The 27,996-nt window shown below is 35.7% G+C and overlaps 1 protein-coding gene across 7 annotated transcripts in view; it reads right to left on the bottom strand.

Moving 5' to 3' along the window:
* The window catches only part of SPOCK3 (SPARC (osteonectin), cwcv and kazal like domains proteoglycan 3), a 428,772-nt gene that overhangs the window by 65,210 nt on the left and 335,566 nt on the right, over nucleotides 1-27,996 (bottom strand). For all 7 annotated transcript variants that reach the window (XM_086890368.1, XM_086890373.1, XM_086890370.1 and 4 more), the window contains 2 exons: nucleotides 25,875-25,989; nucleotides 453-579 (listed from right to left, as the gene is read on the bottom strand). In XM_086890368.1, the coding sequence (XP_086746494.1) occupies nucleotides 453-579; nucleotides 25,875-25,989 (242 nt within the window). The remainder of the gene's footprint in view (nucleotides 1-452; nucleotides 580-25,874; nucleotides 25,990-27,996) is intronic.

The raw sequence follows: 27,996 nt of genomic DNA, 5'->3' as shown, positions 1-27,996 counted from the left end.
CAACACTCATTTACACTATTACTTTTTTTTTCTGGGTATGTTACACCTCTGTCTAAGTGCCTGGAATTTGAAGCACACCTTCAATGCTCAACTGGAAAATCTGACTTAACATGCCTATTCTACCCCCAGCTGGAGACAACCAACACTTTTTTGCTTACTCAAAACCCTGGTTTCTTGTCACACTGCAGAGCACTCAGTGTGCTCCATTATACTGTGGAGCAGTCTTACACTGCTGCCTCAGGTATTACTGCTTTATGCTATTTAGTGTTTGCTACCATTTTACTTTTACATCATACAAAACACTAGAATTGTTGCAGGTTGCATTCTGCAGTACACATTTCAGCCAACACAAATAAATATTGGTTTGTGTTACAATACATTATTTTATTTTCCAAGAGCTGGAATTGACTGGAACAATGAAAGATTAATTTAGTTCTTTATTCAATTCTTACCTGAGAAGAATATGTGTGACCATCTGATCCACAAACAGGATTGGTATAAACTACTGGACACTGCTTGCAGTTTGATGAAATGGGACCACCCCTCCACTGTTTATGGCCTAAACCAGCCTCTTTCATACTGTAAGTAAACAAAAAGTATGTAATTCTGATAAACAGTAGTAAAAATAGAACATATTCAGGGTATTTTAATGAGCCTTTACAAACAGCAAGCCATACATAATTTGAACCATAAAATTTTCTTCTTCAGAAAGCGCTGCCAATGCCTTTGGCATAAACTTCTCCAACTTTGTACTTTACTTACTGTAGTGATATTTGATGCCTGTATATTAATTTATTTTCTAAGACATATAAATAGAAAAGGATGATTAAGGTAATGCTTTGGGGACTATTACACTTATTGACCAGTGAAAGATGTTGGAATTACTTGGCACTTACTCTTTTTGTTATTAAACAGTATGAATAGAACTTTGTATCAATAGTTCAACTGGTATTTTATGAGGCAACATTCAGGTTTTAAAGATCATAAATACTTCTGTAGAAACAGGGAGGTCCTACTGGTCCTACTGTTTGCCCCACTCTGGACACTGTCTTTCACTGTTCACAATTTGCAAAATTCAGTCAACACTCTATATAAAGTTCAAAGGGAAAAAACCAAGTTAATCCACTGGAGCACAGAATCAATCTACACAAGCATATATGTACACACTCTTATAAACAGAGCTAGATGGATTATTTCGATTTAGGAAAAGGCTATGCTGGGTCAGACTAAAAGTCTAAGATAAGTTACTGATGCTTCTTCACAATACTTCTATAGTTTTCAGTTTGTGATACATGGCCATCTTCAGTCAGACATGCTTTTACTCTGTAGCTTTCAATTCATTCTTATTCAATTAACTTTTTTCAAATTTTTTTTCAAGCATGAAAGCATTTAGCAGCCACTGTATCCTGAAACAGCTCCTTTATGACCTAAAAATATATGAAGAAGTTACTTCTTGCACATAAATTAAAAAATTAACAATAATGCATGATTTTTATACTGGGTTTTTTCTTCTTGGGATCTTAATGAGGAACCTAAAATTGATTACTCTTAGAATACAGCAATGGCTTATCAGGACACACACAAATGTTCAAACTTACAAAATCTCAAGTCAAATATTCTTTAATAGAGCAGAACTCCCTCAGAACTCCTTCAACTCTTTCACCTATAAAGAACTATTTTGCTAATAATGAATCACTGTTTGAGAAGAACTTATCTGGACTAATAAAAAGACACATGGGAAAATAAACTCATCCTCTGGTTTTGTTTTACAATGAGCAAAGTAAAAGGCTAAAAGCACACACTTAGCAGTAAACTGGTGATGATAAAAAAAATCCCATTTCCAAGCCATGCTAATGTTTATAAGATGTGAATAATTTTAGCTGTGGTCTTTTAGATGGGAAAATAAAAAAAAAAAAACAACACAACAAAAAACACAGGAATCATAGAAGTTTAAACTCAGGTTATGCTGTGTAATGAAATTTTGAATTGATTTGAAGAGATTTTACAGTGTAAACAGGAACCTGAAATGCTGTACACAGAAGCTGTCAGTTACTATTGAAAAAGCCAGAAATAGCTTTAATTATATGCAGCCTAATGAGTAATAAATTATCCATACAAGATTTTATGTCCACCAGGTAGTACTAAAAAGGAAACAATTCAAACATACCACCTTAATTAAAAAGTAAAAATCTTTTCTGATAAGTTGCATAATTTGAAGACAAAGTAAAAATCATTTCATTTCTATTATAGTAAAAAAAAAACTGAACTGGTATCTTTGCTTATGTACAATATGTAGCAATAATTGGTCTATTTTTGCTCCTTTCACTTGACTGAGAGTTTTCCAATCACTCACATGAGTTCCAGCATCATTAGATTACATAGTTGGCTGCATCTTTCTCTAACTTCTTGTTACTTTTATAGCTCACAATTATCCAGAAGTGGCCAGGTAGCCTGAGTCTACTGACAGGAACAGCAGCCCAACATCAACCTGATACAATTTCTGTTTATCAGAGATACAGAAACTTTAAAATGCCGTACAAATCAACTGCAAACAAAAGCTCCAGACATCAACAGAGAGGAGCTCATGGGCATCAGCAAAAGCCAGACTGGAAACAGAATTTGTGAGACACACAGGGGGACTTGGTGTAGATGCCTAAAATATATCAAAGAAAGGACTAGTGGTATTTAGTGTTTTAGCACATATACACCCTTGTGCATGCCCTTGATGAAAACAAGACAGAGAATGAAAAAAATCCCTCCTTTTAGATGAAGAGAAGTAAAATCACCTGAAGGAAAAGAAAACAGGCGTCTCAGAAAGGATTGCAAGGACAATGGAAACTAGAACAAGCTCAGAACATAGAAAATGCAGTTCTGTGATGAGTGGAGAGGTATGAAGAAAACAGAAAATATTTGATATAGTCAGATAAAATACCTTCCTCAACTAACCTCTGCTTTGTTAGGCTTTTAAATGCAAACTGTCCCAGGGCACTCATTTAAGCTGACAAGTGTCAAATTTTCTCTTTTACACAGAACTCCTCTGAGAACTTCAGCAGATCACTGTTACAAAAACTGACTTCTATATAACCAATAATATTTTTATAGAAAAGAGATAAGTCTGTATTTTTCCAAAATTGTAATGAAAGGCAGAATGATAAAGAAATTATAAAAATAATGATACTTTGAAGGAATCAGTCCAGAGAGCCAGCCATGGGAATAATTTGTATGGATATTCAGAATCTGTAGTACAATGATGCTGAAAGTGGACTGTATTAGCAAAGCTGCTGAACAGGTATTTTTGACTGACTTGCAAATACGAAAAGTCAATTAAAAATATTTTTAATGCTAGTTATGGTAGATATGTGCATTTCATAAAATACCTGAATAATGCATTTTACTTGTGTATTCAAACTTTTCCTTTCACCATTATTTAACTGTATCAGATTTATTTCTGTTGACTGTTTCCTTGTAACCATGTGTTGGAGTTATGTTTTTTACAGCTAGGCAATGATTACACAGAAAAACTATTAACATGGAAATAAACAAGAAACTACTGTGATGGTAAAAATTATCTTGAGATATGATCACTGCTGTATGTCAACAATATTCTGAAATAGGCACAAAACTGTAACATATATAATTAGTTATTACTTATGTGAGCTATACAGATAAAGCAATATATGTTTACCTTTCCAAATGTTAAGACACTTAAAAAAAAAACCAATGAGGCAGTTATTTCACTTTAATTAATCACTTGTTTCTTCCTTGTATTTATTATAATTCAAGATGCAAGAAGACCCAGATCACTGAAACTTGCAGCTAGTAAAATGTTGTCATTTAATTTTGCGATTCTACTGCAATCACTATAAATGTTCATGCATTAGTTACTATGCTGTCACATTAAATACATGATGTCATGAGAAAGTCAACCTCTGCCACCAAAAATTTCCTGAAAAGGATTTGGTACCTGTCTTGTAATAAAATAGTTATTACTGAAATAAGTTTCACCTTATCTGATATTGTTGATACCTAAAGGGTAAAATTAAATATATGGGCTTAATTTACCAGCAGTGCATCTGATTGCATTAATTTGCATACACCAAACTGTGCATGCCTGCCTAGAAACATAATTAGCCAATCTGCCCAATTACTCTAGCCTATGTACCTGTTTGCATACATAAACTTACCTTCCTGTATACACAGTGATTGCGCCTGCAAATACTTTGAGAATACTTAATGTAACCCATTTTAAATTTAGCTTTGAGAAACTCTTTGGCAACATGACTTATTTAATGACATCTATAAAATGCATGAGTGCCCAATTCAATTGAAAAATGGTATTTTATAGCTAGATTTGATAATCTTCAAACACATTTTTTTCAAATACAAGCTGGTTGAAAAAAGTCTGAGTTTCTAAAAACTAACCTTTGAACAAACTCTTGTAACTCTTCTCTGATAACTACATTTGCATCTTTAGGAGATTTTAGAGTGATTCCAATTTAGAGAGTCTGCCTGATTATGTTTTGCCATGGCCTTTGGGGGACACAATCAGGCTGTGTCAGATTAACATAATCAGAAAAAAACACTTGTATCATAAAATCTAAATTGCTTTCTTTAGAGTTGCCTGAATTTCCTTCAAAGTTGTCTTTTCATGTAGAAGCTTCTTAGCAGAAAACTATAGTTGTTAATATATTACTAAGATGTTTCTTTCAAATGACAAAAACCTCTCAATTCATTACTGCCAGTCTTTTTTGAGTATATTACTTTTACTTGTTTCTTTACTTTGCACTATTTCTAACAAATAGAAGAAAAATCCATCTGAATAATGTAATAAAAACTGAATTAAACTGAGATAAATAGAACAAAAATTACTAAGATTAATGTGGCAATCAAAATAAAATATATTTTAGCAACTTATAAATTAACACTTTTGGTAAGACATTTCTATTTATTGATAACCAATATTAGTGTAGATTGAATGAGCTAGCAAGTATACCATTTTAATTAGACAAAAAAACCCAAAAACTGCACCCCAACACAGAAGTCATAGGATCATAGAATGTTTTTGGTTTGAAAGAACCTTAAAGATCATTTCATTGCAATCCCCCTGCCATGGGCAGGGACACCTTATCCTAGACCAGTCTGCTCAGGGCCCCATGCAGCCTGGCCTGGAACACTGCTAGGGATGGGGCATCCACAATTTCTCTGGGCAACCTGTTCCAGTGCCTCATTACCCTCACAGTGAACAATTCTTCACTATTTTTCAGTCCCATCATTAAATGCCCTTGTAAAAAGTCCCTCTCCAGATGTCCTGCAGGCCCCCTTCAGGGGTAGTACAAGGTCTCCCCAGAGCCTTCTGTTCTCCAGGCTGAACAGCCCCCCATCTCTCTCAGCCTCTCTGTAGGAGATGTGCTCCAGCCCTCTGAGTATCTCTGCAGCCCTCCTCCGAATCTTCTCCATCCCATCCACATCCTTCATATGTTGGAGACCCCACAGCTGGATGCAGCACTCCATGTGGGGTCCAACAAGAATGGAGTGGAGGGGGAGAATCACCTCCCTCAGCTACTGGCCATGCTGCTTTGGATGCAGCCCAGGATAAGCTGGATTTCTGGGCTGAGAATGCACATTGCAAGCTCATGCCCAGCATCCCCAAGCCCTTCTGGGCAGGGCTGCTCTCAATCTGTCCATCCTCCAGCCTACATTGATACCAGGGTTTGTCCCAACCCAGGTGCAGCACCTCACACTTGGCCTTTGGAATCTCATGAGTTTCCCATGGGCTTATTTCTGGAGCTTGTCCAGGACCCTCTGGGTGGCATCCTGTCCTTCAGGAGTGTCAACAGCACCACACAGCTTGGTGTCATCTGCAAGTTTAGTGAGACCCATTCAGGGGGAACTTCCTGCTTCCTGTCCAACATTATTTATGGATATGCCTAATACAGATCTGACATAGTTCCATGCATTTCCTATATATCTAACTAGAAATGGACACACACATATGGCTGAAGCACATTTTGCTTAGCAAGTCCTGGTGACGTGAAAAGCAATCCTGTGTATAACAGACCTCATTTTCTGTCACAGAAACAATGCACTCAGATTTTTCTGAAGACAGAGCTGCAAGTTGACCCTTAGCATCTATAATAACTCTATCACAATATCTGTTTAAATTAGCAGATCGACAAAATTACTTCAAGAGAAACAAGTGAGGCATGTTTGCATAAATAATACCTAGATAATAAGACTATTAAACAAATTAATATTTACCATTTTTACCCTAGACTTTCATTTACTGGATGACTTCTGTGAATGTTTTGCCTTTTAATCCTACCTGCTCTACAAATCCCACTGGGAAGTCCTGAGCTATAGACGTCAAAACTTTAGACTCACTGACTAAAGGTAAAGAGTTGAGCATAAACCATAATCTCATATCTAGGCATGCTGGTCAATGAAGCAGCAAAGCACACTCCATCACCCCACAGGTATCTGCAGTTCAGACCATGAGAATCAAAAAGAATACCAGATTATTTCCCAGTTAACTCACAGCTAAGTGTCTAGCACACCACTGAGGAAACTACTAAATTGTGAAGAGAGCTACCAGAAATTAGGTAATGTGGAATCATGCAACGTAAGAAAGCTAAAGCTGCAGACAGAACACAGATTGTTGAACAAGGTCCGCCAGGAGTGGAAGGAAAACAAGCCACAAATATGAAAAGTTATAAAATCATAAAAGCAAAAACAGAGACAGAAGTTGAAACAACACCGAGGATCAGCCCACTTCAATAAGCCATGGAAGTCAACAAATTATACTTGGACCTGTCTGGCCAGCAAAGACCCACTGAGTATCTGGGAAGAGGTGGAGAGCATCATCAGTACAGCCTAACAGTAAATTAGTCCCAGCTAAATATTGTGTCCATTGGGTGATAATTAATTTTATACTTTTAGGTAGCATGTATTCTGCCTACAGAACCTTTGTGCCTTGTAAAAACCACTTGAATAAAGTGCAAGGATTGCAATGATAGCTTCACAAGTTAAGCATAAGCTGGAAGGAAACCTTGGATGAAACAGATGTCTACACATGGCAAAATGATCCACCTATCACAGGATGTCTAATTTTGATCCTCAGCATAGTTATTTTGGACTCCAATGTAGGAGCTGGAGAACGGTAAAGTTACAGAAAAGCCTCTTTTAATTATTTTTAAACTGTATGAAAATGTATGAGCATTTAAACGATAAAAATACTTCCTTTACTAGATATTGTTTTGACATATTAGAGATCATTCAAAATTACCACTGACTTCATAATTTTTAAGCTTATCAACTCACCTATTGTTTCTCCTATTTCAAGTTTTTAGAGGACTTCCTGTACTTCATATAAGAACTGACCCAAATATGACTTCTTTCCTTTCAGTGGATATATGCATTTTTACTCATCCAACAGACGGTAAGAAACTATTGATCTCCTAACTTAAAAAGTTACTTAAGTGTAACTAAAATTCAAAAAAATAAAAGGATTTATTTTCATCTATAAAATCTTAAACATTCCACAGCATATTTCACTAATAATCAATAGTTAGATTTTTCACAACACAAACTGATAGAAATAAAGTTGCAAAGATTTGAATAGCTGCAGTGACTACATGGGATGCTCACAGTTCTAAGTCATTCCAGAACTGAAGCCTCAAAAATTTAATACACATTTCAGTTGATATAACATATACACAATATTACAAAAGAAATTGAGATTCATACACACACATATACCCCACTTTGCTAAAGCAATTATGTATTATTTTAGAAAGATTTTTAATAGTGTATATTAACTTATGAACTTAGACTTCACCTTTTGGTCACCAAGATATGCAAATGTCTTTTGTAAGTGCTTTTTATGCTAATCTAAGTGCTTGACCTTGTCATAATGCAGCATTTTAATAATTTCTTAGAGATACTTATTACTTTTTCTCAGAATGGTTTTTATTTTAAAAAGACAAAAGGATTACCAAACACATTTCAAACTTATCGTTTTCTACTTTGCAAAAACAGAACTTTATATAGATTTTACGTGTGTACTCAGCCTTACAGAGTTTACCTCTTTGAATATATTCACTACATATTAGTTCTATTGTAAAAAGACATCAATTTGTGTTCCAAAGGAAAGCAGACATTTTTCAATGTTTTCTAAAACAGATAACACAGAAGCAAAACTAATCTCTTCTTTTACACATTATTTAATAAAGCAAGCTTTTTTTTAAGGACAGCAAATAGTTCTCTTCAGCTAACAGACATAACTTTAAGAACTACATCTAGTAACCAGAGAATTGTGTCACATCTTAAATTCTTAGTAGTTTGCTGAACAGGAATCCAAGATTTCCTAATGGTAAGGAAAGTGCAATAATTGCATACTTAAATGGGGGTCCTATGTATCATCATGTTTAGCAATTGCAAAACTGCAAGGTAAGGTAATGGATTAAATTTTTCAATGATTATATCTGTATTACAGAGGGAGAATTTGAAGTTATAAATTCAGAATCTGTTTTGCATAATATGATGCTTTCTGTTACCTGCATTTGATAGTTCAATTAAAGGCACAGTTTTCATTAGAGAGCATCTTAAAGCTTCTGATTTATAATAAATGAGTGAATAAAAATAATTTAAACATAAAAAGCAAATTAAAATAAATGAAAGTCAAATAACTAATAATCACTTCTACAACCCAAATAGACAAATAGTAACACTATTTTGACTAATATTACTATGAAGATGTCCAGTCCTTCAACACACTACATTATGTTGAACATAATTACAGAATAATTTTCACTAGAAAATAGATACTTTTCCTATTGGCTCAAAACACTGGCTGCCACAAGAATGTTCTTTCATCACTATAAGAATAAATTGATATTCCACTCATCAGATTCAGAACCCTGCAGTGTGATTCTCATGCAATCTATCTTTCTCATTGCCTGGCAAGTGCAAGTTGCACCCCTGCTGCCCACGCTCACAGCTTTTTCTTCCCTCACACAGGATCAGTCACAGTGTCTGCTTAAAAAGAAAGACAGAAAAGAAGGAAGAAAAATCCATTTACAAGCATCACAGTAATCAAAATCTGAAAAAAAGATTTTCATTGTCTTCCTTTAATATTATCAACATATGTCTGCTCTATTAACGACTTAAATTTATCTTCTCTATACTCAACTCTTTAGGAAGGATTACAGGTAGAAAACACCAGTTATTGATTAATTTCAAAAGAATAAGTAATACTAAGTATAGAAGGTAACTAAAGAAACATACTTTGAACCAAAGCTGAAAAACTGAAGGAGAGGCATAAGGAGCTATATGTCTCTCCAGATTGCATTTAACAGTTCTGAGTTCTTCATTGCACCTATAGAAAATAATAAGCCACTTCTACAAAGAATACATTCAAAGTATTCATGTTCAGGGACCTGAATATCCCTTAATTGCCTAAGTTACTCAGTGTTGCTTCAGAGTCCCTTTATGGCACAAAACCTTGCAGCCATCCATTTTAACAAATGTTCTTTGCTCTTTAGCACAGCTTTAGAGTGAGTGACACTTCCCTGCTCCCCAATCCCTGCTTCAGCTTTTACTGTACAACACTTAACTTCATTCATCAGTGTGTCCATCTGTGTGGTTGATGGTGCACACACCACCTACAGCTCAGCTTCTTAAACCTGACAGGTTTAATTTATTGTTCTCCCCTCCTCCAGAAGTACCACAACTCATTTGTTTGAACAGTAAAAGTGGGTTTTTTTTTACTTTAAACTGCTATATTACAGGCACTGTGTAATGTAATTCTACCTACCCTGGACACCCATTTATGTTAACCAACTTTGAACTTATAATCCATCTAAATCAAGAATAACTCTGCTAAACAAGAAAATCACATAATAGATATAATAGACCTCTTCATGTACTATTTACTTCCTGGTGCTGAGCAATACAGTGGCACATAGGAAAAGGACAAGGGTAATGTCTTTACACTGAAAGAAGTTAGTTTTCCATCAGATATGGAAATAAATTCCTCACTATGAGGGTGGTGAGGCACCGGAACAATCTGCCCAAGAAGTTGTGGATGGCCTGTCCCTGTAAGTCTTCCAGACCTGGATGGATTGGTCTTTAAGAAACCTGGTCTAGTGGTAGATGTTCCTGTCCATTTCAGGAGGGTTGCACTACATGATTTCAAGGTTCCTTCCAACACAAACCATTCTATGAAGAAGGCTTAAAATAGGTCAGTTGTTTTGATAATTTTACTGCTAGAATTGTTTGCCCTTAATTCTACAGCCAAAGTAATTTCAAAAGCATAAAGATAACATGCCTGTGGTCACAGACTCTAACACATAACATACACGGACAGAAAATTGTGTTATGCAGTGGTGCTCAGGATTACAACATCTATATGGTATTTAAATTAAAACTAAAGAACTATTATCTCATAATAGTTTTGCTATTGTGGTTACTCTAGGTCACTTTTGACAAAGGCTGTTACTGGTGCTGTTAATCAGGTGCTAAAAGATTGCTGCTTTACAGTTCATGAGTTTTTAAGAGAATTATCTATGTCTGAGAATAGGTACCTCATAAAAATTCTGTATTCTGGCACTGGTTAATAGCTATGGCATGTCTGTGAAAGAGAGAATTCCTTTAGATCATGTAGACAACTGTCACCTTACTGTACTGTAATCTTCCAAGTGCTCCTTAGAGAGATGGAAGAGCACCTATCAGCACCGATTTTCTCACTCCTGCAGTGGGAGAGGAAGAGGAGACAAAACAAACAAAAAAGAGACAGAAAGGCTTTTCAGCTTGATGTCATCTCTTCCGCCTGTAGGATGTCTTCTGAGTTTATGAATTATGTCTGGTAACATCAGAAAGTAGGAAGATAAAGCTGACAAGCTTTTATCATGTAAAGGTCTGCTCAGACAAAACATATAGCAACAAGTGTATGGTAAATGAGCAAAAACAGGTTGTCAAACAATTAGCCATGGAGGATCATCTGCTGCAGTATACGAACTCATTCTATTTATATTCTTTTATATTGAAAGAACATAAAATTTTCCTTTTTCTTTTTTCTCTTTGCTTACTACTGAAAGCTAAGTCTGTCACAGGTTGGAGTGTTTCTCCTCTAATCTCACACAGTTATCTCAGGGCAGAGCCTGCCTAGGCAATGACATCCATGCATGCCATGATAAGCCCAAACCATCAGCGAGTACCATTTCTGTTACTCACTCACTGTGCACCAGGTCTGTACACTGTGGTCACCCCCATTGGCAAATAGGCAGAAATGCACTGAACGAGTATCAAAATCTGTTTAGATTCATTTGGATTCTTCATGGGAAAAGAGGGAAAAACTGGTAAAATATAAAACCCAGTTCAACAAAGCACTGCACCAGCTAAGAGCAATGCCTGCACAGCCTCCATTTTATCTGCACATTGCTTGTGGTTGTTCTTCAGACCTTGACGATATTTTGCAACAATACTGATGTTCCCTAAATGGTAGTTTTAATTTGTAATACTCTTTTACCTCTGATCAAATCCAAGGATCATTGACAGAGACTCTCGCTGGGGGGAAACACTCCCTTCACAATTAGGAAGCAATTTAGCTTTTTTTATGTATTGGCAAGTGATGATTTTTAAAACTTGAAAATATTAAAATTTTAAATAATATGTAGTTTGTTTTACTTGATTAATCTGCTTCTGTCATAGACATATTAAACCCACAGAGATAGATACAGTTATTGCTGTATTGGAAATAAACTAAACAGTTTAAAACAAAACTTTGCTACTTTCATTGTCATCTATAAATGAAGGTTTTTTTAAAACATAAAAGATTATTTGTGCTATTGCTCAAGGCAAGAAAATCAAAGATTTAAAGTGTGAGGTTTTCTAGTCTGATAATTCACACATATAAATAGATCATTTTACAGATGAAATTTAATACAAAACAGACATATCCATGATGAAATATGTGTGCCAGAATATCAGTGAAAAACAAATTGTCAATAATACTGCCAAAAGTAGTTTTACTAACTACTGTAATGTTATTTCACATTATTTAGCTTAGCATGACAGAAGTTCACTTTTATTATTTACACTGGCAATATATTTCCCCTCATGTCTCCAAGAAAAAACAAACTCAACTTGATTCCATAAACTAATCTGATAGGCAAACAACTGGACATTACTGATTTCTTAATGGCAGGAAACAAAGTTATATTCCAATTTTAATACCTTTTTCTTTTCTATTAATGTTCATAAACATCAACAGTATAGACCCTTTTTCTTTCTTCCTTCCTCAATTACTCTAATATTGGTCCCATAAAATGGTACCTAAAGGATAATACATAATCTATTTCTTCCCTATTGAAGCCACCATAAAGCATTTCTTAATGGAAATGACTGCATAAATAATAAGCCATGCTGAGTGAAAACATGAAGTACTGTGATGAAGAAAAGAGAAAAATGGACAAGAGATATTTGAAGAGAGAGAAAAACAGTAAACAAAACTACAAAAAACCCCAGAAATCCTTAAATAAACAAAACCACATTACAAAAGGTAAAACAGCAATACTCTATATTGCTGGGATGGTAACACAAAGGGAATTGCAGTTCAGCTTTTAGGGCTCTGTACTTTGACGTCTTCATTCTGCAGCACACAGAATTTGGAAAATTCTCTGAGTATTTCAAAAACCATTCCCAACTGTTCAGAAAAACTGAAAAATCAGATATCTAAGGCTTCACCTTTCCCTCTGCTTAATTACTCCTCATGGGTCTACAGTTTCATACAACCAGGGCCCCTGCTGGTGCCTCAGCTGGACACCATTGGTACTCTGCATACCGTAACACAGTATTGATCCTGTGATTCAGCTGCCTAATTTCATCTTCTAAGTCATGATTCTGAAAAACAAAAAATTCACCACTCAGCCTCACAGCTGAACATGTTTCCAAACACTTTGCTTTAGAAGACCAGCCACAAATTCAGCTCTGAAGTCCCAAAATCGCTATGCAGTAAGCATGATAAAAATGCTGTAGTTATATGGGAAAAGGAAAAAATATTCTATTGAGATATGAAAAATGGAGATAGATATTTTCTGCCCTGCTGTGGGGCAAAAGAAAGCACTTAATAATCTACTTGGAAAAGCTTCTGTTTGCACAAAAGAAAGATTTTTTTATTTAAAAATCCTGAGAGCAGACAGTGATGCTTTTTCCAGTGGCATTTTTCATCTCTACTACATAATTTAGCTCAACTTTTATTTTTATTGTAGTTTGAATCTTTTTATATCTAAATTACTTTGGTAAGACAGTAAATTCTGGTCACTAATTGGACTAGTGTCCAGTCTGCTGATCAATATAGAACCTCCTTGTAGAAAGCAGCTGGAAAACCAGAAAGGAACAGCTCCATGGAACAGCTAAAAGGAACTTAGGAGTAAAGTGAGGCAAAAGTTACAACTCTACTGCAAAGAACAGGTTTGTCACATGCCAGAAAAATCAGCTGTCTTACCTCCATGTTGGCTTAGAGGATTGCTCTAGCTCTTCATGCACACATTTCTCACCCTTCCTTTTAACCACAATGCGGACCAAGAGCTCTGTGGCAGGAGTGTCTTTCAAAATTAAACTGGTGCTTAAAATTTGTTTGGAATCTGCTGCCTCATGTATTCTCCCCTTTCCTTCATTATGGGAGTAAATTAAAGTAACCAAGCAAGGATTACAGAAATAAAATCCTGTCATACTCACTCTTACAAAGTTAATGCTAAGTTGAATGCCCATTTTCCAATGTCTTCATCCTAAAGATGTCTCTTTAGGTCTTTGATCCTATTTTCAACAGCTCAGAAGCGTTTCTGTTTCTGGTATATGTCATTTCTCAAGGTGGCCATAGATAACAGGGCTATTCAATAAATTGTGAGACCTCACTCAAAATGGTTTCTTAACATCACAGACTACTCTCTTTAGCATTCTTTACAAATTTCCACTGTTTTGTTTGCTTTTGCATCTACTGCATAGGTTTTTCATGTTCTTCATAATGACCCTTTGTGTTTGCTTCTCAGTTGAACATATAAGCAATTACTGATCCTATCAAAAATTATCTTGTTTTACAGTCTGAAGATAGGAGAGGTGAATTAGAGCATGACAGAAATATTGCAGTGTAGGTAAAAAACCTCCAGCATTTGTACTGTGAAGTATGAAGTTAGATGATGCCATATAACTTCTAGATATCAGTACACATCCACAATACGAAAGAAATTCCATTTTCTAGATATCTCAAATGTGTACAAAAAAAAGCTGAGGTTACCCTAGCAATGTTACTATTGAGAGTTCTCTGTGAAAGAACTGTATGGGTAGAAAGCTCAATAGTATAAAGATCTCCAGTGTTCACTGAAATAATGAAAAAGGGAACAGCAAGCCCTCACCTCCCACTTCCTAACATGTATGTTTGTTTTACGATATCTAAGATCATCCAGAGGATCTTGGCTGTACCTTCATACCTCTGAGAGACTCCAGTAGCATACTACAAATATGCAAAATCAATCACTGGATCAATAACCTCAGGATATCACTTTCCTGTAGTCTTATATTTATCACCCTACTCCCCAGCTTAAATCCCCTCTCAGACAATCTTTTCTCTTATTTGCTTCTACCTTGCACCAGTGAGTTTGGGGTTGAAAAGGAGATGATGTCTGGGGTTATCTTTAAAAATAAGTCCCAACAAAAAAAGCTTGGAACATGGTTTGTGTTGAATTTAGGGATCAAAACTTCCAATCAGCTTTTGCAAGTATGCAAATCTTTGTACTATGAACATTCATTGGCAATTTATGTGCAAAATGTGAAGGCAAAGGAAAGGGGAATGCATTCTTCAAGATGTGCTAATGTTTTCAGAAACATTTAGGTGCCCAGATCTTCAGCTGATCAAGAAATGAAGTGATCCCTAAATTACAATAATTATCTTAAATGTTGACACATATGAAACTCTCTGACAAGAAAAAGCCCACGTAGGTATATTTCTCTATGAAACATCTTTCTCAGAGGCATTATTTCTAAGACTCAAAAGGCTGTATTTTACAACAGTTGTTATTTTAGACTCTGAACTAAAATAATCTACAGTTAAGGGAGAAAGAATAACAATTAGAAAGCAGAACAGAAAAATTATGTCCCATACACAGTCATGCTCAAAAACATGAAGAATTAAATAATTTTAAATCACAGTGAAAAACTAAGCATTGATTAATACATATCCTCCAAGTTGATAATTTTGGATGGCTTAATCCATAGGTGCTATGATCCAGTTCAGTGGTCTCTTAATCTTTCTACCCCATTAGTTAGTCAAGAAAAGCTGTCCTGAACACAGGAGAGAATTAATGCTGCTTCTTCTTCTGTGTAATTTTGTTAGTTTGGTTTGGGATGGTTTTGTTTGTTTGCTTTTTATTGCTTTATGGAACAATCTAGGAACTGCAAGCCTGTGTCTATTAGGAAAGTGATACACTGGAAACATTACTGCTATTGCATCTGCAGCTTCAGGCAACACTCAGTCTATAGAATTAGGATCCATCCTGAATGTTTTTCACTTTTGTTATCTTGTAAAAAAACTCTACTATTAAAAAATGCTTATATAAATTTTACCCCCAAAGTGTATCTGTGCTTGAATGTTCAAATGTACCAGTGAAGGTCTGTATTTGAAAGAAGCATCCCCCTCAAAGGAATTGAACCAGAACACCCTGGAGTCACAGCTACTCTCAAGTTCAGGTTTCCTCAGGTGTAATCTCTTCTTTGCCTCCCTCAGTTGTTTTGTTTATACACAATTTGAGTCTTTGAGTTTCTAGATACAGAATCTACGTTGCCACACATCATGCAGATAGTCTGTGCATCTACTATGAACCCAAACCTTTTGAAACCTTTAGACAGATAGTGCCTGGAAAAAGGCAGTGGTTCCCACAAGTTTAGGAAGCTTTAAACTGAGCCTTAACAGTACTGTGATTATAAGATTTTTTCACTGTTATTATCACTACTAATACAGAGATGCATAGGCATTTTGGGAAAAGTACTTATGTGGTGTAAGCATTTCAAGTATGTAAATTTTGACATAAAATGAAGGAAAAAAAAAGAAAAGCTGTCATGTTTTTTGTTTTGTTTTTTTGTGGGTTTTGTGGGTTTTTTAGTTTGTTTGGGTTTTTTGATTTTTTTTTTTGTTTGTTTTTTTTTTTAGGTAATAGGGATATAATATAAAAGATATAGTAGTCTGTGGCAAAAGCCACGCACGTAAGTAAAATACTTCTGTTCTCCTGTAGAAGTCTACAGCATTTTGTAAAGTAAACCTACTTTAGACAATCTGGACACACTAAAAAGGTTTTGGCATTTGATTTTAAACAAAAGATAAAAACACTGCCAGACACAAAACCCCTGTATGTAATTGACCATGCAACAAACACGAGTATTTAGAGACTCCTGACTTGCCTCCTGAGTACACTATTTGATTTCCAAAAGCAGTAATACATTTTACTGTAAAGTAGCAATATACGCACATACTTCACTCGATGATGACAAACACCTCCAGCTACTACACTTAATGTATTTCTCAACATTGGAAACCTTAAATGTATTGTTTTACATAAATGGGAATTAGTACAATGCTTTCTATTCCCTGAACAGTGCTCCTACTCTGTTTCACACACTATCCTTTTCCCACCACTGGTACATAAGCAAAACAACAGATGTATTCAGAGCCTATAAATGCAACTTATGAACCACAACTTTCACATAAAATGAAATGTGCAAGAACTGATGCTAGGTAGTAATAAAAGCACCTCATTATAACCAAAATCAAATTTTAAAACCTGTGAAAGAACCCTTCATATACAAGCATCCTGAAGTTATATTGTGTTCCATTACCTAGTATTACAGTATTTCAGTAATACTGAAAGAAAAAGAAACAAAACCAAATCCCTGAACACACAACCCACAAAGAAAATCCAAATTAAGCACTGATTACAAATGTTTGCATCAGCTATTTTAGAATTGATAATATTTTCTAATAAAGCACACTGAAAACTGATTCTGACAGCTAATTTTTAAAACACCATAAAAACATATCACAATCTTAACAGCTATTTTTGGGAAGTGGCACTGAACTATTTTTGACTTCACTTTGCCTACCTTTTCTAATAAAGGAATATCCTAATATTTTATTCTTATAATTTTGTATTATTTCAATGTTTATAGTTGTACACAGTGAGTCTTATTGCTGTGGACTGCAATCACAACTTCATAGTTGAGGGAAGGAAAGTAATTTTAAAGCACTGACTTCATCATTCTTCCTAATCTTTTTAACAAAAAAGCTATCTTTTAAAGTAGATTCTCAGGAATGCTGTGAAGAAAACACCATTTTAAAACAATACAACAAAAGCTGGCACACCATTTTTTACAAACAGGACAGTATGGTAACATTCCCCCAGGATTAGTCAAAATTGTACACTCTACCAGCAAAGCTGTCCTAGATAGTCACATTTCCTAGTCACATTCTTTCCTGTTATCTAGCTTATGAACACCAGTGTCCTAACTCACTGCTTCTTTGGAGATAATACAACCAAGTGTGCCTTCAGCCACTAACAGCAAGGCAGAAAGAAATACAGGGAGCTGAAATCTGTTTTCCTGAAAAGAATTCCAATCTTAATATTCCTCTCATTGAGGAATTTCTAAGGAAAAAATCTCATGATCTTGAAAAAAACCATCATTCACACGGATTACCCAGTGCACCCTCTCTCTCCTACAGGCAACTGAGAATCTGAACAAGCTTCTTGCTGGAGCAGCTAGAAAATGAGCAGGCCCAGGACTTAGTAAATTAGAAGTCCATGTGATTCAGTCTAACATGGGGCTCCACATTTTCCTTAAAAAAAGGCGTATCATTGATTTTTGAATGGGGAAAATATAGTGGACAACTGCTGTTCTGTTAACAAGCAGAATACAAAGGCTCTCTTGAAGTCTATTTAATTTCAAGTCTGCTTTACATACTAAAACAAACAAACCCAAACATTAAAAAATTTGTATTTTTGATTTTTACAGAGTCTGAGGAGTCCAGGGGATGGATAAGTTGATTTTTTCCATAAGGACAGCAATTCTTGAATTTTGAAGCTTGACAACAAGAAGTATAAATACTGTATGGCTTAGTAACAAACTTAATAGGTAGTAAGGCTGATACTGATACTGCAATGCAATCGACACAGGTGTCTTCCACATTTAGTGAGAGAGAGAAGGAATTCCATCAGAGGATCCTGTTTTCCTCTAGCTGTGTACCCATGATTCTTACAAACATGAATGGAGGAAACACAAGCTCACCAAGGAATTAACAGGCTTTCGCAACACATGCAGAATGTATGATGCACAGTCTTAGTTGCCTTTTTTCCTCCCCAATGCAATGAAATAGAGAGTAAAAAAGAAGCTTCACTTTCTCACTTTAATAAATTAATTTGTATAGCATATAAAAATCTCTAACATAATTCAAATTTTTACCTCTCTTAAGCACATAAAAGTCCAACTTATTTTCTCAGCAAGTTCTATTAAGCTATGGCTAAGCAAATTTCCTTTTCAGTACTTTGTAGAGTGCAAGTATGATCACAATGGCATAGTTACACAATAATTGATCTAATCAAAGCTATATAATGTTAGTATTGTGAAGGAAGTAGTGTTGCTCATTAGCCTATTACAAAAGAATTACTGTAAATTCAGCCTACATGCAGCATCACTTCCTGTGCAAACAAACACAGATAATGCAACAAGCTTGAAACACTGCCAAGCTGGCAGACTGGCAGCACAAATTATGCAAAGAACCAGAAAGCCTTCAGTAGATTCAATAGAGCTTGGAGGATAAGAATGATTAAGTGTTTCTGTGTACAACTACAAATCACAGTAATGAATCAGACTAAAATTTCCAATAAGGGACTTAACTGCACCAGCTGGCCTTCTTCAGCAGCATTATAATGTGAAATGATGACATCCTAAATAGTGGTGTTTGCAACTTCACAAAATCTGCCCAAAGCAAGTCTTTTGTTTTGCTTTAGTTTTTTGAAAGCTTGTTTATTTTGTTGCGGTTTTCTTTTAAATAATAAAACATTGCAGCACCAAAAATTAAAGGAAAGCTACAAAGCTATACTGTTCCTTCTTCTCTGCTTCTTTTCCTTTTTTTCTAACCAAATGAAAAAATCTCCCACATCAGCCCTAATAGATTGGCTTCCAAAACTGCTCAGACTACTTAATACAACTACAGATTTGCAATTACATCCTTTTTCTTTTTCTAATCAGAAATTTTGTGGTAACAAGTCTAAAATAAAACCCCTCTTTCCTTTGTTGCAAAGGAGGGGAGATAAAAAAATACCTCAGGTTCAAAAGTATGATGTTTTGGAAATATGGGATAAATGTACCCATAAAATATGAACAAAAAGAATGCATATTCTTTCATATATATGCATGTGCACATATGTATGTACACATGGATTATATACATCTGTGCATTTTTCTCACATAGGCACAAATAAGCCTCTCACATATTCGGACTTCCTCATTTTTTCTGCTTGGGAGCATAATCTCAAACCATGCAGTACCCACATTAATAGAAACAAAAGAGGTTTTGGCTTTCTTTCACTGTGTTACTCTGAGCTTCTGTCACATCATCCAGGCTAATCCACATCATGCTCCAAGGCCCAACACTCATCACCTTCAAGCTAAGACAGAACTTTTTCCTCAAGTTAAAATACTAAGGAGACCAAACACAGCGAAGAATTTCTGATAATCCACCTCATATAAAATGTATTTAGACAGATTTTCCAAATTGTTCAGAAAACTGGAACATGACAGAGTCCACAACAAGATAATGGTCTAGATGGCCAATGACTTGAACCAAATGCACCTCAAAATGTCATTTAAACCAAAACCCTGAAGGAAGTGGTAACAAGATTAAATGCCATCACAAAATCTATGAAGCTATCCAACTCCTCTACCTTAATAAACTAGATTAAGTGATGTAACATCTTCACCACTATCAGCTTCTGTGAGTCTGTAATAACTGAAATTCTTTAATATGCTTTAATAGTGAAACTGTCATAACTTGAAGACTGCATCCGTAGGCAGAAATATTAAATAATTTTTAATAATCCCTAAATTCAGGTCCTACTCCACACAGGCTTGGGGCAGGGAACCATTGTGACTGAATCTAATTTCATTTCACAGAACTCTGAAGAGTCACTAATTCTTAGAGACTGAATTCTGTATCATTAGGCCTTCTATACTGCTCACCTCTACCCAGCTGTGCACCTTACAGATGTTCAGTCTGCACATTTTCCTGGAACCTGCCTTGTGGAGCTCCAATGGCAAAAGAGCCGCCTCTAATTTCTTCTTTCTTGCTTTTAACTTAGAGAAATGATTTCTTATTGTGACTCTCTGTTCATGACTAGCTAACTAACTCTTATTATTTTCCAGGTGATCAATATGTGTAATTGAAATGTTTTTACCATTAAAAAGTCACCACTCCTACCTTAACCTTTAATAAAATGAAATTATTTTTTTTTTTTTAGAATTGCTAGTATCACCAGAATCTGTGGCTTAGCTAATACTTACTGGGAACCAGTAACTACTGCTTCCTACTCTGAAACATAAGGATAAATGATTGGAGAAGGTAAAAAATCCAAAGAAATAGGGAGCTCGATATCACCACACAGGTAGGTGCTGTCAGGTCTTTTAACATTGTTATTCCATCTTAACATGCTATGGCACAGACAAATGCAATCTATTTCTGCCATAGCAGGGAACCGTGGTGTCAATCTGCACAATTCACATAAACAAACTCATAAGAGCATAGCAGGACCTTCCCAGCTGGGCAGGAGGCATTATGTCTTGTGGGGAATTCATAAAAGAGACAGATCTGCATCTGCCCAGAAAAACTGCACACACCTGCAATGCACTGAATAATTTAATGCCTCCAAGCACTGATTGATTAAATGTATCCAATCAATTTTACACAGTACTTTTCTTTTACTTATGGAAAAAGAAAAAGAGACTGGTTTTTATCAGATTCCACTAGGATCAATGAGTAAGTACAAGATTAGTCACTGGGTTCTAATATATAAGAGACACTGAGATTTACCTCAGACATGATTTTTGGCCCAAAACAGTTTCACACTTTCCTAATTTTCAGAACTTTTAGACAAATCATGTTAAGAGAGTCTTCACTGGTTTCCAGCTGTAAGCAGTCAGATCCTGGAATGGGCTGTACAATAACTAGGTCTCAACTGAATTAATCTCCTTTATAAATTGTCTCCTGCAGATGATTTGAAAAAAAAGCAAAGAGAAACATTTCAAGAAGACAGAGCCTGCACCTCCTTTCTTTCACCTTTAAGTGCTAGGCTTAAATATTTTTTACAAACATGGAGTACAAAAAGGATTCCAATAAAACTAATTCACCTGAAAACACAGGCACTGTCCCATGTTTACTGTTAGGCTTACAGTAAAATTCTCTGCTGGGCAGAAATCCTTCCCCATTTTTTCAAGTTTTCCTGCCCTTCAATTGCAGCTAACCTACTGCCTCAGATCTTCACCTATACACTGCTTAGTTTATTTAGTACTGCAGCCTGTTATTCACAGAATGCCAGACTTAGCAAAAATTACAGTATGTGTCAATATCATAATTGTCTGTTTCAAATCTAAAAGAAAGTTAACACACTATTATCAGGGCCTGTAAATCTAGGATAGGCCACTGCTGGACTAACTTTTCCAGTTTACTGAGCCCGGTTAGTTACTAGCTTGCATGGACTTAATGAGCTCCTGTATATTGTGGTGTCTGCACATATCCTTTCTTTCCTCACTCAAAGTGGCAACAAGAAGTACATGGATATTTACGGATTTATTTCTACCACCTGCTGCTCTAAGTATACAAAAAGCATACATTCCATTGTGGGCATTATGAAGTGTCCATTACCACCTACAGTCCTCTCCTCTGACTCATCCCTTTTTATTCCTGTCCAACTGTCTCCTGGCAGAACACTCACATAACTGCTTTCCTCTTCCCCAAGCTCACAGGGGTGAACTTGTATTTGCCAGAGATTCTTAGTACTGCAGATGCAAATAACTAAATCTCCTGAGAGTGAAGAGATTGGAAACTAAAATGAGTAAACGATTTCCCTTAGGGTGATGAATATCCTGCCTGTCACCATAACACTCACACCAACACATCCCAGTAGAAGCAATACTGTATTTCATATTCTGTGAGCTGTATTTGTAACTGAATAAGGTATATTCCAAAGCATTTCATTATTTCACGTAAAGACCCTTTAAAGGTTTTCCCCATAAAGCCCTTTCACTTAACCAATAAAGATAAATTGGAAAGCACAATGGAATGGCAAAACACCATTCAGCCAAAATGAAAAGTTAATGACAAATTTCCAAATTTCAAAAAATCAATGAAAGTTTTATTTTACACACAGTTTGAGCTACCTTTTTATGATGCATTCTAGCGACAGCAGATGCTCCCTTTCCACATGGGAATAATGTGAACAACATTTATATACATATCCTGCATGTTTTCCCCTCAAGCACATTATCTTTCCTTCAAAGTACAGAGCTAAGTGTGCAGCACACAGAACACAGCTTCCGACACAGAGCCAGCAAAGATGCAAATGCTGTTACCTGCTACCAACAAAAACCTTGCTCCTTTAAGCACGTCCCTGTGTTTTAAAAGTCCTGGTATTTCCAACTATTCTCATGACCAATGATTTACAACACCTATTACATCTTTTTGTCAAATGCTATTCAGACTTTCCAGGACAGCACATAAAGGAAGCTCTTGTGCTGCGGCCCTGCAGGAGAGTGCTAGAAGAGGACTTGCCATCTTGGCAGCCTACCAGAAAAGGAAATGAGCCTTGAGAGAAGACTGAGGGGAGACCATGATCTCAGCTGCCATGGAAACTGAGGAAAGAGCTAAACCATAGGCTTGCCTGACCCACAACTCCGTGAAAAGGACAGTGAGATACAATAGCTGGCTGTGAAACCATACAAATGCAAGCACACTGCAGCAAGAGCACAGTGCTGAGATCCCCAAGCCAATAGAAATTTTAATACTTCTGAAAGCACAGGTAGAATCATCACTAAAGTGTGCTGTCACATTAATTAATCCTGTTGGGACCTTGTCACTACCAGTCTTGTAGATGGCTGGGCCCTCAGTAATCCAAACTGGGCTACAATAATTTGGAGATTGTACTATATAGAGAAGAACAGCTAGGACAGCACAGACTGAATAACAATGGATATGCCGATGTGGGTTTTTTGCAATTTAATTTCTTACAAACAACAAAAGAAATCACTAAATTGAATCCTCCATTTGATACAATTATCAGTCTTCAGTGATTAGCAATTTCCCTGTTTATGCTATTATCTAAAGAAAGTAACAGAATTTATAAATAGAAATTTATGAACTAGGTAATAGGGCTGCTTGGAAATGCTGCTTCTAGTAATTGAGAATTCAACTGTAAATCAGAGCATTTCAAGTTGATGACACTACAGAAAAATCTATTCAGCTGTAACTGTATTTCATGCCTCTTTCCCCGGGGGTAGCCCAAAGTTGCCCATAAACTTTTTATTTATCTTGGAAGTGTGCACAGTATCCACTTCTCTGACAGTCCCTTGGGTATCATCTTTGCCACTGTATCAATTCAAGTATTTTAAACTACTTTCCCTGTGCAAGAGTCTTGGGGAAAAAAAAAATCTATGGATCTATACAGCAAATATGTCCAAATTAAAATCTATGGGCAAGCTCTTTATGAAGAGTTCTCAGTAATTCATGAAAAAGGTCTCAACTATTTTTTCAGAAAACATCCCCAACTGCCTTTTCTTAATTATTCCTATTATCCAATCCTAGAACACCACACGTGCACACACACGAACTAGAAGGACTACTGGGATGAAACATTTTGCTAATGTTTATTCACAACAGATTACACACAAATGATACATTAGTAATGGATACTGGTAGATAAGTTATGTTATCAACTGTCAAGTTATGCTTTCTCATCTAATTTTTACCAAGACTCACACTGAGTGGACTGAACCTTTGGGAATTCTGAGAAACAGATGGCCCTACTGATAATCAGCAGGCAAACTGCAGATACAAGTGAAGGAGTAACATGTTAGGCAAAGAAAATCTCTAGTGGTAAAGAAACCCTGCAGATGACTGCTTGTGTTTATGATAGTCATACTTTAATCCCACCATGTTACAAAAAGGTCAGAAACTGCATGAAAAACCTTTTTAGAAAAAAAGCACAAACAAAATTATTTCTTCTTGTATGTGGTAATCTGGCAGAACAGGGAGATCTAAGCTTGGGAAAACCCTGCCATGGCTTGGCACAGGTAGGCAAAAAATTGCTTCATCTACCTTACAAGACTAGATTTACAGTGCTTTTTACAATCATCAAGTTGCTGACATTCCAAAGTTTCCCATTATTGACTGCCTTGTATTCAGGCAAGTTTTGCCTTTTAAAATATTACCTTTCTAAAAGAGTACAAGAACTGTGGGAGGAATAATACAGGAATGAAGGCAGATGTCAAAAACTTTCTTAATTCAACACAAGTATGCATCTTCATCTAATCTAAAAGAGTTTTCAGTCATCATCTACTGCATGTATACTTAACTAGGAAATGTCATTATTTTCATTGTTTTCCATGACATGTAATACCTCTTAGAAATTTTGAATTATTATGTTGTCTCTTCAGAGTTAACACTCATAATATTCCTGAAGCTTCACATGCAGTTGAAATCAGACTACCTACCTTTGTCTGATAATAATTCTTGCACCATATATAGTACCTTATCAAACTAAAATGTCTAGCTCTACACTGAGATTGTTTAATATAAACAGTGTAACTCCACAAACACTGTTGAGTTTTTTGTTAATTAAGTACAGCTGCAGATCGAGAACAGTTTAAACTTTTCCTTTCACTATGTACTATCTTGCTTGTTTGAAAAGCTCCAGATGGATGTATTTAACATAACCAGACACTCAGAAGAACATTCCTTGTATCATTCATAAAACTGTGCTTGAAATGATCCTCTTCCAACACACAAGGAAGTCTTATTTTCTCAGCTCTTTTCAGCCCCTACTGAGAAAAGTACTTTAACAGACACTTATTTAAATCAATTTATTGAAATCTAACCATTCTACTGTGTCCTGTTTCCCACAATGAAGCAGGGAAAAAAAGAACAATCTCAAGTTGAAAATGCAATTTGACTCCATCTCCACAGCAAGCAACAGTCATGACTCAACTAAGTGTATGGTTCAGGTCCTACATATTCTTATTTCTGCCTCAGATAAAGCCACAAAAATACAGTAATTCATTATGTATTTTCTCCTTACATTTAACCAGTCCAGCATGCAAAGAAAATCAGAATGCACAAAAGAAGAAAAAGAGGGGGGAAAAACCCCCACTAATCTCTAACTTACACTGTATCAGGCTGTTACCTACAATTCAGCAGACAGTTTTGAGTTCTCTAGCTTAATATAAGAAGTGATGATGTCAAAGTAATGTACAAAAGTAGGATACTATCACAATCATTTTATTCATTTGATACTGGCACAACGGCGATTTCCCTAAATGTATTTGTAGCAGCAGCTTACAATATTCAAACATGTATACCTCCTAGTACAAAAAAAAAAAATAGTAAGCATTATTATTAAATTATGATTTAGTAATGACTGCATAATGACATACATAATGACTTCTAAAACCCACTTCTACTGTGCTCATATGTTGTTAAGTAATTAATCTAATTAAAATGGTTTTATAGTTTACAAGTCAGTCATGAACACTACAAAACTGTCTATAGGATTAACTTTTGAAGTATTTACCTGTGTGTAAGCCTTCGGTGACTAATGCAAACTGCAGTTTGTTGATCCTGTGCAACACAGACTTTATGGCGACTACATTTCATCTTCAAACATGGATCTTTAGCCGGATCTAAAGCTGAAAATAGTTTTAGAAAGTTGTTAACAGTTATCTAGAATATGAAATTAAGGCAAGAAACACCACACACAAAACCCACCCAGTATGTGGGTTGGCCTGCTGCTTGTACAGTGCTGGACTGAAAAGAACCAGGAAAAAATACAGCTGTCTTGTAGGTAAAGTAAGTACTCCCTGCTATATTCATTTAACAATTGCCACTCTCTGACTGCAATCCCCAAATAATGGTATTGCCACCTTGAAAGCAGTTTCCCTTAAGTGCTTACTAAGACACAACTGGGCTCTTCCTACTCAACATTAAGTGTGAACAATGACACTGAACTTTCTGAGAAATTATTACTCAGATGAGATTTCAGTAAAAGAAAAAGTAAACTAAAATATGCAGGTAAGTGATTTGTGTGACTCCATCTTTAAACATCAATTCTACCTCCTTCTAGGTTTCCATTTCTCTGCTTTGTGGTTTGTTTTTTGATTTTTTTAGCTGGTCCTTTAGTCATTATCCATAATAACTTTAGAATTCCAATTACAAACAGTGATTTCTGGCTATAATACTGGCAGAGCCAAATAATGTTTTCTGTTGCTTACTACTAAATTTGCATTTTTCTGGAGTAGCCATGCCTACATGGCTATAATAGCCATGCATCTGACAATTTAAGCTCCCACAAAAGATAATCAACTTCTCCATTCTCTGATCTCCATAGTGTCCTTTCAGGTAATCTAAGTATCCCAAAAGTGATTTTTTTTTTACCCCTGCTGGTACCCTTTTTTTAATCAAGAAAGCTATGAACAACTGGAATTCAGTTTTCCTGTGTTCTTCACATTAGCGTATTACATTCCACTATTCAGCTTTATTTCAGAAATGCTCTTTCCCCATTTCTTGCATCTGCTTATAAAATACCATAATCACAGAATATTCTGAGCTGAAAGGGACTCACAAGGACTATCAAGTCCAACCCTTGGCGCTGTACAGGACATTCCCAACAACCACACCATGTGCCTGAGAGCAAACATTTGCATGTGTATTTTCGGAAAGAAAATTTATGTTTCTTTTGTTCTTCAGAATCAAAGTATTAACCACATCTCATGTGACCTGACAGAGGACATAAACCTAAGCCTGATAACCATGCATGTACCCAGAAAACAAGAACCAAGTTGATCATTAGTTGCAGTTTTGATTCATGATGTTGTAATGTTGTGATTAAATATAGCCTGAACAGTGACTTCAGTTTTCTTTTTCAATAATACATTCAGCTGTGCAAAACAAATATATCATATTATCATCAAAGCAGAAAAGTGACAGAATCATTAGTGTAATAATTCAATGCAGACAGAAAAGAACTATTTTGTTAATTGCAGCAAAAGGTATACGAAAAGATGTATTCTTCTTCCACACATTTGTATTTCTACAGTAAACTAGCCATAAAACCACCACCAGTAATCCAGAATAAAACTGATTACAACAATTCTATATGAATGGGAAGCAACTGCAGCCAAAAAAAAAAAAATTCCTGAACTAGGGTTAGAGAGAGTAAAAATTAAGGAGATCATATCCTTCTCCAATTTACTTTAGATTTTAGATACTCTTTAAAACATTTTCTCTGCATTAAGTCAGGCAGAATGTAATGCCAGACACTAGTAATCATTTAAGGTACTACATCAGGGAACATACTTCCCAGAATGTTCCCTGATGGAATCACTAAAGTAGCAATAGTGGAATATGGTCTATCTTCAAATAACTCCTCTATAAAATAAAATAGGTTAATGAAATAAAAAACACATGACTAACAGAAATCTGGAATCATACAAGGATGCTGAGTTAATACCAAGTAGGAAACAGGTTTCAGGAAAAAGGATGAACAGTGGAGATTATGTAATCATTGCCACTGAAATGGTTAGTTCATTTCTAAAGTTGTTGGGACTCTGAAGGTATGTTTTGACAATTCCATCAAAGTTAGTTAGCCATAAAATATGGTTTTGGCATTATGTTACATTTTGACAAAACACTACAGG

Source organism: Cyanistes caeruleus, chromosome 5 (assembly GCF_971803275.1).
Source record: "Cyanistes caeruleus chromosome 5, bCyaCae1.hap1.1, whole genome shotgun sequence".
Classification (NCBI taxonomy): domain Eukaryota; kingdom Metazoa; phylum Chordata; class Aves; order Passeriformes; family Paridae; genus Cyanistes; species Cyanistes caeruleus.
The sequence above is the reverse complement of the archived record's forward strand: the minus strand, read 5'-3'. Positions and strand labels throughout refer to the sequence as shown.